The 12,005-nt window shown below is 34.9% G+C and overlaps 1 protein-coding gene across 7 annotated transcripts in view; it reads right to left on the bottom strand.

Moving 5' to 3' along the window:
- Window positions 1–1,040: 1,040 nt before the first annotated feature.
- Window positions 1,041–12,005, bottom strand: part of CEP120 (centrosomal protein 120) — a 41,885-nt gene continuing 30,920 nt past the window's right edge. For 5 of the 7 annotated variants that reach the window (XM_075137720.1, XM_075137722.1, XM_075137719.1 and 2 more), the window contains 2 exons: window positions 3,915–4,060; window positions 2,649–3,205 (listed from right to left, as the gene is read on the bottom strand). In XM_075137720.1, the coding sequence (XP_074993821.1) occupies window positions 2,965–3,205; window positions 3,915–4,060 (387 nt within the window). In that variant the 3' untranslated portion in view covers window positions 2,649–2,964. Of the gene's footprint in view, window positions 3,206–3,914; window positions 4,061–12,005 lie in introns of all 7 variants that reach the window. The other 2 variants (XM_075137723.1, XM_075137725.1) reach the window with 2 other exon arrangements.

Genomic DNA, 12,005 nt, shown 5'->3' on the forward strand with positions numbered 1-12,005 from the left:
CCCCCATTTACTAATTTTTATGGGCATTTGAGTTCACAGAAACATATTGGTAAGAATACTTGTTTTGAAATAATTCCATCAACTTCCCTAGTGAAATCTGGGTGCACTAAAAATAATAGCAGGAGTTTGCCAGAATGCCAGGAGGGCCTAGCTGTTGCTTCTTTTCCCATCCTCTTTTCTAAGGTATACAGAACCAGGACTGAACCCGTAAACACGGGTTTCATTTCCAGCAGTCTTTTTATGCTGAGTAAATTAAAATAAGCTCGTTATCTCATGCATCTGTTTAAAATGGCATTTCTTTTGCTATGAAGAGAGATTAAGATAAAAAATTTAAAAGATTCTTGATTAAAAAAATGGTATTTGGTCTTTCCACTGAATAGCTATGAGCTTTAAAATGGTTTTGAGGCAATAAAAAGGCAAATGGAACCCAACAAAATTTTAAAAATAGTCATATTGAGCTCAGCTCATCTCTGCTATAGATATCTACTACAAATATAGATTTTTTTCCTAGAGTACTTCAGACTGAAGCACATAGACAAATTGTGCTGGAAAAAAAAGAAATTGAAACATTAAGCTTAAAGTATCATTCATTTTCTCATTCTAATACTATGAACACGAAGGGTAATGACTATATAACAAAACAAAAATGCTAAATAACCTTTTCAATAATCACAAAATTCATGCTTCTCACCTTCTAAGCAGTGATCTTTCAAATGACAAAATGGATCCAAATAGCTTTAATTACCAGGCTTATAAATGTTTTTTAAAAAGTGTTCTACCTTTTACTTTACTCAATACTTTGATTTACTAGAAAGAAAACTCACCCAAGTAGTGTCTTTTTAAACCCCACAGCAACATGACTGCCGTTTTCTTTACACACCATGGAAGAGACTCAATTAGAAATTAAAGTGAAATTAACGTTGAAAGTGAACTTGTCAATTTTATGGATTCAAGCACTAAAGACTGTCATATTACCAGAAACAGTAAACAAAAAATTTTTGTTCAAATACATAGTCAAAAAGTAAACACAAAATCCTTAATACTTAAAGTTTGAATTTTATTTAATACAGTAACACACCTGAAAAGTCACAGAATACCAGTTACGAAGATTTAGTCAACACAATCTTTGTGATCTTTAAGCCTAAGGCACCCTCCAGCGTTTGAAGAAGAGACTACACTTCTAGCAAGTGAGCAAGAAAAACGGCGTGAGTACGTCTTCGTGTCAAGATAGAAGCTCCCCGATTCATTTACAATAATAGCATATGATCATGCATCAGTGATATGACAAAGCCATGTAAAAAAATTGTAAAATTACATTTCATGGATTTGTATTGGATTTATGAAGGTGTTATTTGCTTTGCTGGTAGAGAGGGATCTCTTTAAGCACTCTAACTTGAAAAATACAGTAGAGCGTGTAAAGTGTTACAAAAGAATTTCTTACAAAGTCTGGTATTGCTAAGTGATAATTCCTCACAGAATATGATCTCTATGTTTATACAGCTTGTTTAAAACTTTTACAAGGAGCTTAAACTAAGAGTTTATTTAACAGGAGATAGGCCCATGGTAGGGAGAAGGAAAAACAATGCACCTAGAGGCAAAGCCAGATACAATATAAAAAATCCCCCACATTTTAAAATTGATACCACACAAAACCAGGAAGGCCACATGCATACAGCCATGTCCATGGAAGTTCACTGATTCTATGTAAAAAAAAAAAGGAATTTTTGCACTGGTATCTTTGTTCATTCTAAAAGTAACAAATCCTAAGACGTTTTCAGTACTTGCCATTCAAATAGAGAAACATTTGTGCCTACAGGACAGACAAAAATGTCTATTGAAAGGACAGTGTTGTAAATTAATGTTATTAGCTAGATCCACACAAATGATTTTAAAATTACTGAAATAGAATGAAGGCTGGAAAGCAAAACTTTTTCAACTATGATTATACACAAACTAACATTTCTTGTGGATTTCTGTTCTGGTGTTTAACACCTTGAGACTGCACCCTGTTCATACTTCCACAATCAAACAAAACCTTACATACAATTTAAGTGGTAATGAGATAATGCCTTGAAACAGATGTTAAGTAACTGCAAAGTGGTTAGGTCTTGATTAAGGAAAACATCTTAGAAAAGCTCTTGTTTTATGTATGTGTTCAGAATTTAAAGTGTATAAACTCACTGAATTAGTGCTTCAAGTATCCTTCCTCATTAGGGATGGATGTAAGAACACAGGTATATTTCTGAACCAGGTCTCTACTCTCCTGGGTTCACCCTTATAGGCCTACAGGCGAAACTGCTAGGGCAACAAAGGGATTTTCATCCTTTAAATCAGGCTAGTTACATGCTAATTGATTCAGTTTCAGTTTTGTAAGGTTTGAGTTTCCCCTCCCCCACACTCAAAACCTTGTCTCTTATTTACTACAGAGCTTAGTTATCTTAACTACAGTTGGAGAAGCAAAAATTGATTGCCTTGTGATTTAGTAAAAAAGTGACGTTTGATTTGTGCTGCACTTCAGTTGACAATTAAGAGTTCCGTCAGGAAAAACAGCTGATGTCACTTTTCCCTAGAATAGCTGAAGACGTCATCTTAAAAATTGAAAGAAATTATGACAATATGGACCAAAAATCTTAGAATGAATATTAAAAAATATTCCAAATAAACCTAGCCAGGGTGATGCGAAAAGAGGTAGAAAACATTTCAGAAGAAAGTACACAATATAAATATATTTACATATATATACCTATGAATATAAAAACATTAAAAAACAGCTATTGCCCCCATAAAACTTAAAACGGTGTTTAACTTCACATGTTCCAAATATTTACATTGACTTCAAAAAAGCTAACAGTAGGATGCAAAATTAAGCATAACCTTACATATTTTGCAGAGCAAGTAGTACAGGTTTATAAAAATCACTCACTGTTCAAATTTTGGCTCTTTTTAATAACTTTTTGTATGCTTTTATTTAGTGATGTTCCTTTTTGCAATAGCTTCTCTGATTTGACGATCAAGCTCACTTACAATATGATCCTCATGATTATATACTCCTGTTCTCAACAGGGTATCCCTCTCTTCTATCAGACGAGAGACACAATCATCCATGTTCTCATTTAATTTTCTAGAATGAAGACTATCCACTCTACCAGCAGAATTATCTCTAACATCTTGCAATTGTTTTCTCTCTTCTTCTTGTTGCTTTAGCCTGACGTTGATAAAATGGAAAGAATCAGAGGATGAGCCATATTAAAACCGGCTCTGATTATTTTCATATTAAGTCTTTAAGTTATTTATCTACTGAAGTAGTTAGTAAAGTAAAGAAAACTATAAAAGGTAACAAATTATCCTCTCTCCAGGGAAAAACAATTATAAGTAAAAGAAATGTTAATATAATACTTAAAATTCTAACAATACCTTTTCTATATGCATATGTAACTATAATATGTGCTACCAAGGCTCCTGTTTTGATAATGCAAACAGCACTCAAATTAAAACTGTTCAACATACAGAACTACTGCAGACAGTTTTTCGAGGACAACATTAGATAGATTTAAAATTTTAATGTATTCCAAATATTAATAGTACATGCCTCTTTCTTTTCTTAATGCAGCAGTTATCCTTAGAAGTGAAGGTTTAAAACAGAAAAAAAGCCTGGTGCTGTACAACTATGACCATAACATAAAAAAACAGGGTATGGTGGCCTTAAACATAGATTTTTCTATGCTGCAGTACTGTTGCATTTTATAAATATGCAATCTCTACCTAAGGGACACTAAATTGTGTTCTTTCACTGGACTGACAGCCAATTATAATCTTGATTTAACTGAACCTTCTCCTATTTTGAGGCAGACAGCAAGGAAAGAAAGGAGAGGGGAAAAAAGAAAAAAAAAGGAACCTTACAAATGCTGTTATACCTGTTAAGTTCATTTCTGATATCCTCCAGCTCTTGCCGGTCTGTTTTCCCCAGCTCTTTTTCTTCTGCTGCCAAATAGCGCAACCTCATGTGCTCCAGCTCTTGTTGCTGCTTTTTAAGGTGAGCCATTGCATTTTCTTGTTCACGCTAATGTGGGAAGGGGTGAAGACATAACTCAGTTGACTATATGATTACATGTAAAACTGCTAATTATAGTGACATGAGCAAAACTTCAGGAATGAAGTCATGACAATTAAGTCTCCAGCAGTATTAGAAATGCAGGGGTTATATAGAATATCTTAGCTCTTGATATCTATAATGCAGTAAGACCAGTTCACAATTGCAGTAAACTTGTCGAGGCTGGACCAGCTGAAGCCCAATCACAGATATCTTCGCACTAACAAAATAGTAAAATTGTTACAAACCCTTTTACAAACTCTGGCTTCAGCTGGTAAACGTAAAACTTACACTTGTGGAACTGCTCAAGAAACAGATTTATTCCTTTGCTACATGGTATTTTAACTTTTTTTGAGAAATAAAAACCAGAAAAATACTAAATAGCTGCAGGAAACTTCCATCATCAGCCCCTTAGTGCCTAGTGTCAAAGCTTCAAGAACTACTTTTTGAAATTGGGATTTGTGGTTAAAAAAAATAAGCCTTGAAAACAAAACTCTGGTGAGGTTGCCTTTCACATTTGTCTAGCTCTACGCGAAACCTTAGATAACTTATCTTGTGGATTAATCTATCCATTTTAAAAGTTGAGTTGGTTCTTTTTTTTTTTTAAGCTCTACAGACATTGTAACAAAACCAGGGTTTGATTCCACTACCACTTTGTGACATTAAACTGTCTTAATGAGAAGTGGGGTCCTTTCTCCACTTGTTTTCCTCCCAGTCATTTTCCATTTGACCTTGTATACTGACTCAATACAGTCAGTCTTACACTCTGAATGAGACAGAAGACCTGAGGTAAAATGACATTTCTTCCTGTAGTTAAAAATAAGGCAGGAGGTTACACAAACATCCTGGATCTAGACGTATTGTGAAGTGCAAGTTTACCTTTGTAATTTTGACATTGCTTTCATCTGAAATATTTGATTGTTAATACAATTTGTTTTATATTTATTATAGGGGTAAAAGATAATTTTATTTGATGTTTGAATGTATTCATTACACAGTCAACCTAACAATATTTCGAAGAGTCTAGTCAGGCAGTTTCCTCAATCTCAGTTCCCAGCATCTTAAGCACTCCCTGTTGATGATCAGTAAGTTAAAAGAAAATCTGAATTTCACAAGGAATTGGCATAAACAAAGACTCTAACTGTTAATGTGAACAGGCAATGCAATAGAGAAATACTTGACAAGAAATCATAGCATGTATGTAACCTCAAAATACTTCATTTTTATACTAAATCCAATACACCAGCCAGGCAAATTAAATGCTAGAACTGCAGAGAGACAGGCCAAAAAGCCTGAAGAACAACTTGTTAAAGGGATAATATTAATAAAACCAGAAGCAGGAATCCTGCCAAAGAGTCTACCGCTGATAGATGATTGAAGTATAAAAAAAGCACTCCGAAAAGGTAAGGCCATAGTCCTTCCTTCCCCAATAAGAGTTCATTGCAGAAGAACATTCTCATGTGAGAGGCACCCTTTTTTATGCGAGACAGGTTGGAAGAATGGTCTCAGACTGAAGTAGAATAGGTTTTAAAACAGTAATCTACAAACACATACAGCAAATATTAGCAAGTCACTACACCCAGTTGATATTTATTCAAGAGTTTAAGAGCTCTAGGGAAACTCAAACACAAAGTCGCAAGACTAACCAGAGGTGTAATCTGTCACTAAAATCGGTGTTGACAACACAGGAATAATTATTTCCCAATTTTTATTTATTCTTTCTTTAAACAGAGGCCTTAGGAATATCCAGGAACTACCAGCAGGACTTATTCCACAGTGGCCACATTGGTTGAAACCATAACAAAACTCAAAACTAACAGCATGTATGGGTACACCAGGAAGAATGAATACAGCTTTTGTGGAAAAGCTTAACCCACCCCCACCCCCCCCACCGAAACAACAAAACACTACACCAAAGAAACCACCTACAACCAAGCACAAAACTAAGCTGTCAGGGAGAAAGTCGTCTCAGATTACTCAGGGTTTAGAAGACCAGAGAAAGGATAGCAACTGATCATTTCCACCATAGCAAGAAAGTAACTGGACTCCACAAAAATCTACTCTGACTTCCTCATTCATGAATATATAATTCTGGAATAAACAGTTTGCTGCCGATACAAAATTATTCAGTGGGAAAAAAGTGGATGTGAAAGAGTAGTATATTATGGGGAGAAAAATATGAATTAGTTTGAAAAGGAAACAGATAAATAAAGAATACATTCACTGATGTTTGTTAAACACAACAGCCTGAGTGCAACCAGTGGCTCATGATGTACTTAACTAATTGACTGAGGGCAGCTGGAGGATATTCAAAGATGTTCAAGCTGGGTTTCTAGATCTTGTGCATCTACTGCTGGCCGCTGTATGGGCTAGATTGATATTTCCGATGGCCAGTTTGGTTTTTTCCACCCAATGAAAAGCACCAGCTGAAAGTCAAATTCCAACTAGAGATATGATTGAAGTTATTAAAACAGTGGAAATTAATCACTTACACAATATACCAAACATGTTAGGAACTGCTTAATCACAGAATGTTTTGAATTAAGATAGACATTTGTAGTTTAAAAATACTACAGATCAAGCACTATTGTTGAAGTATTTAACAAAGAAAAGACAGAGGGTGGCTTTTTTTATTTTAATAAAATCCCAGTGAATATTCTGTGGTTTCCAAGTATCTGTATAGGCAACAGCATCCAGACAGTAAAGCCAAATTTCAAGTATACAATGGGCTACAAGGAGGAATGGAATTATCTTAACTATTTTGATAGTTGGACTTAATCTTGAGTTGTTTACTTTGCTAAACAGAGGTTGTAAGATAAAATGCCGAGCGTGATCTAGTCACAAATAGATTGGTATAAAACCAGTACAACTTGAAGTACAAGTAAATAAATGGACAGCAAATCTGATTATCTCAATTACCCAAAATCTAGAAGTATGACGACAGGCTAATATTTACTTCTTTTCAAGACCATCACTATTATTGGTGCTCTCATTAAATCTCCTAAGTTAAATCCTTTTCAAAATGAAGCAAGTTAAAATATTGCTGTGTTTCAGGAAAAAGAAGTTGAGATGAATACCTTAAGGCAAATATGAGACCTAAAATTTCAAGTATGTTAAATTTCCTTTGTAAAGTTCTATTTAGCCTCAGGAGAGGAGTTGTTGCCTTGCACATGTAGAACAAGTCTAGAAATTTCTACTTGTCTGTCCCTACAGGTAAAGAATCCAGTAATTCAGTCTGGTGATCACCTACTTTTCCTGATTTTCCTGTCTACAGAAACTTGCTATAAATATCCATTAGTAGATACAGTACAGCCTGCATATCCCAGTTCTGTTTTTGGAATTGATTTGTCTAGTACAACCTGGTTTTCCTGTTGACATTATCTAACAGATAAGAGTCTGGGAGGTCACACAACAAATGATATAAGAACAAACTGCCTCATCTGTAGGAAAAACCCCCTAATTACTGTGGAGGATGAGGCTGACACCTTCCTCTTAGATGATGTCAAAAATCTAAGTCCTTTACAGAAGAGACGACTTCTAACTGCCATTATCATCTTTTCTAGCCTTTCTACCTATGCTGATTTGTAGATATGATTAGCTTCAGTCCAATGCATTGTTGCAGATGGTGAGGAAAGGATTAACTTGAGAAAAAAATCTCCTTGCTCTGCAGTTCAGTTTATTCATGCTCTAATTGTCCCATTTTAAAGTAGGACTACTGTCATGGGAAGCTGGAGTATTAATGTAAGTGTGTCAAATTTGTGTATCTCGGTAATTACATGAGGGAATTTTTTTTGAAAGTATGTTGGGCAAACATCACCTGAAAACTAAATACTGGAAAACTAATGCAAAACAGAGTAGCACTTATTACCAGGACAGCAAGACTTTAACATGCCAGCAGAAAACAACATCCCTGCCTACCAATGAAACAAGATTATAATCAGACACATAATACACACAAATCAAATAGCTGTGACTACACTGAATAGAAGCCATCTAATCCAGTCCTTCAGTTTGTGGAGTGTATTATCAGACCTATAAGTAAAGATTTTGAAAGTGTTCTTATAGTTGCAGCTTGAGAGGCAACACATAACTGTGTGCTGGCCGTAAGAAGCACGTGGGAGTGTAAGTTTCATGACAAGTTGATACATTACTATTTGAGGCAGGAAAGTTCAATGATCCACAGGTTTCTGCTGTTCAGCACATGCTCACAATGGCAAACTGATAGCAAAAAAGGCATTTTAAACAAACTCAGAGAAAAAGTATATATATAGAAGTACCACCAATACCAAAGGTTAATAGAACAAAGTCCAAAGCTCAGTCAGGCCAGGAAGAAGACAGAATATTCCTAATACTTTCCTATTGATCAGGAGGGATCTCATTTAATACCTTGGTCCCTTATGCCCTCACTGAACTAGTTAGTTTCAGAACCATAAGTTTTTTTGATTAAGAAACATCTTTACTGATATTTAATAACACCAATATATGGACAAAAGAGAGAATGATGCAAAAGCCAAGGAGACATGTAGGACAAGCAAGGCTTTCCTGAGGAATCCTTTGTTCAGTTCTTGTTCATGTTTTTCTCTGGGAAAAATGTCTATGAAAAAAAATTTTAAAAAATCTGTGTCATTAGTGAGCATGCTCTTTGCTCAAGATAATATTCCTAGATTTATAGGGAAGCAAGTTTGAATATAGAGAGTGCTAAATTCTCCTTTTCTCCATAGAGGAGAAAAACTCACCAGTACATTTTGTCTCTGAGTTAATGTTGGGTACGACTTCCTTTCAGATAAGTGTAATTAGAAATTTAATTTGATTACTAATACAATTGTGATGTAAACATGACAAATATTGTGCATTTCCTTGTTTGGGAAGGGTGAGGGAAAAGACAAGATTAATTTTAGTCCTGTAACAGTGAAAGTCAAAAATTTCTGTAGTGTGCTATGCTATGACCCTGAATAATGACATTTGAACACAGTAATATTAAATCATAAATAAAAATAAAATAATCATAAACAAAAATCAACATTTTCTGCGGCAAGATTTCCCTAGCATTCAGTTTAAGACAGTCCAACTTGGAAAAAAGACATGAAAGCAAGTGAGAAGGGATTCTGCAGATTCATTTATGATGGATCCTGTATGTAATTTGAGTTACACACTTTGTACTCTGTGGTTTTCAAATGTCTTTCCAAACATTAGTCTTTGACTCCTTTAAAAGTCTGTCATAACAATTTGTAGGGTGCATAACAGCAAACTTGCTCTATGTATACCATTCACAGCAGAGCAACAGAAACCCATTTCCTAATAATCCATCAATACAAGAAGATGGCAAAGAATTTACAACAGTTGTTTGATAAGTGAGGCATGCTGATTTCGAATTATATACAACTTTTTATGGTCCCTCAACATATAACAAAGACTGTCTTTTGTTACAATGAGAGAGAAGGAAGGATTTCTTCATCACAGTGATAAAACTGGTGCCCCTTTATCGGAGATATTCAGGTATTAAATCCACTTTTTCCATCACAGTTTAACAAGAACTTTTTTTTTTAAACCACAGAGGGAACCAAACTCTACTGCATAGTAGTACTTGAAATATAGCAGAATTTACTGTGAGATCTTCTAAGATGAAAAAGACAATATTAATAAAACAGTTCTGCACATTTACAGTACTAATAAAGTCCAGCATTTCTAAACCCACTTGTAACATCTTCATTGTATGCTGTGAATACTTAAAAACTAAATTATAATTGAATACAAAGTATTTTTTAAGTGTACCTCAGTGCACACAAGTTTATACATACATACGCACACATTTAAAATTCTCAGTCAAGACTTCGACATACTTCACATTTCTAGAGAGAATATGCTCCTATAACACATCCTGAAATAAGGAACATCTCACATTTATTCCCAACTGCTTATTGTAACCAGTCAGGCTGTTTTCAAGCCTCAGAAAGAACTTTTCAGTAAGAAATTTTAAACTCTTATAATTCTGCATTTTTAAATTTCAGGTAAGGGAACACTCTGGAATGATCAGCTGCTGGACTAAAGGCAGCTTTGTGGATAAAGATAAGACCCACTAGAAACTCAGAACACTTAGTAACTTTACTCTTGCACCACCACCTAATTACCATCAGCCACTATCCCATAGTGAGGCAGCCACAGATGACCCAAGAGTATCATGTGCAAATGACTCTGAAAATTATTTTCACACTATACTCTTAGGTGGCCTAGGTACCTTCTCCTCCACTACTTTTTCAGCACTGCTAGTCACGCTATTCCTTTTGCTCATTTTCTTTCCTTTCTCCCCTTGGTAAAACTTATCACTGATATTCCTTTCTCTTACTAATTTGGTATTTTGCCATCCTCCTCTTACATCCCCATAAACAAAACAAATCCAACCCAAACAAACCCACATACTAGTTATCAGATTATTTACTTCAATGTTTTACTACTATTAGTTTGCATTAGTTTGCATCTCTAATGTAGTGCTTAAGACATGGAATACTGTTTTAGGAGCTCGCATGGTGGGAACTTGAATCATGTTTTGAAACCTATGGTAATACAGGAATATCAGCATTAAATAAAAATTAACCAGTAATAAAAAACCCTCAAAATTTCAGTTATAATCAGATCATAAAAGAATCCCTGTATGCCGCCAGGTGCTCTAGTTAAGAGGCTCTTCAATCAAGGAAGCACAATCTTTATTTTGCCATAGCTGCCTATAAATCCAAAAGGGAGATGTAAACATACATACACTAGACTAAACAATGGCTAAATAGCAGCCACTATTCACTCTCCCACTCACACATACCATGCAAGTCTGTGGGAAAAACTTACGATTGAAGCTAAGGAACTCAAGTAAAGTTTTCTGAAAATAACCCAGAGCTGACAAGTCAGTAGGAGGGCCTGGATGGTTTCAAGACACAGTTTTTAACCAAGACTTGGACCTCCAACTGGGTTTTTTTTGTACTTTTTTTTTAAAAAAACAAAGATTTACATCCCATCCTTGGCTAAATTACTTATAACTTAATCAAATTAATTACTGACTGGATAAGCAAGACACTGGACAAGACAGAGTGAACATCAGCCAGCCAATACCATCTATGTTGTTTTAAACAGACACATCATTGCTGGTTTTAACAGCTCTGTGGGGCACAAACACATTAAAAGACTTAAAAATATTTCTCCCAGAACACTGAATAATGTATGCATGTACATTTTGAGATTTTGGTTTTCTAGATTATATCAGCTGCTGAAAATGACATTTCTGCCAGCTTGGATTTTTTTTTGATACATTGTTTCTTGCACTCAGACAGGTACTGAATTTAGCATCTAAGATCTCTGTAAGCACATATGCAAATTTGTGTAAATATTTGATAGCTCTCAGAAATAATGCTCACATACATAAAATCTATGGAAGTCTAATTTGTGCAGCATTGAGATTTCCCAGTCAGCAAACTTTGAAAGTCGATTTTTGAAACCTCTGGAAGATAAAACCTACCTGGGTACATAGATACATAGCTAAGTTGTTGACATTTTTGTGTTCCTAAAGCTGAACAGGAGTGTAAGAAATTAAGTACTAATACAGACTTGCACTGAGTAACAAAGAGGGAAGAAAAGTAAGCTAGGTGAAGTCTGTTTTCATTCAGTTTTACAAACTGTGTTTAAATTGAACTAACTCTGTATTTTGTTAAGCACAGGTAAGCATGATGTATATGTGTCCTCATGTACTTCAGTTTTTTTTTTGTTACCACTGGCACTGTGTTTAGCATTCAAAATCCTAGACATGTAGAAGTTTAGAGCATTTTCTATTAACAGTCCCATACTTTTCTAAGTTATGTAGTGCATACCTCATATTCTGCAAAATATAAAACCTTCACAGATGTGTGCTAAGAACTAGTTCCAAAGTAAAAAG

This window comes from Calonectris borealis, chromosome Z (genome assembly GCF_964195595.1).
Source record: "Calonectris borealis chromosome Z, bCalBor7.hap1.2, whole genome shotgun sequence".
In the NCBI taxonomy this organism is placed as follows: Eukaryota; Metazoa; Chordata; class Aves; order Procellariiformes; family Procellariidae; genus Calonectris; species Calonectris borealis.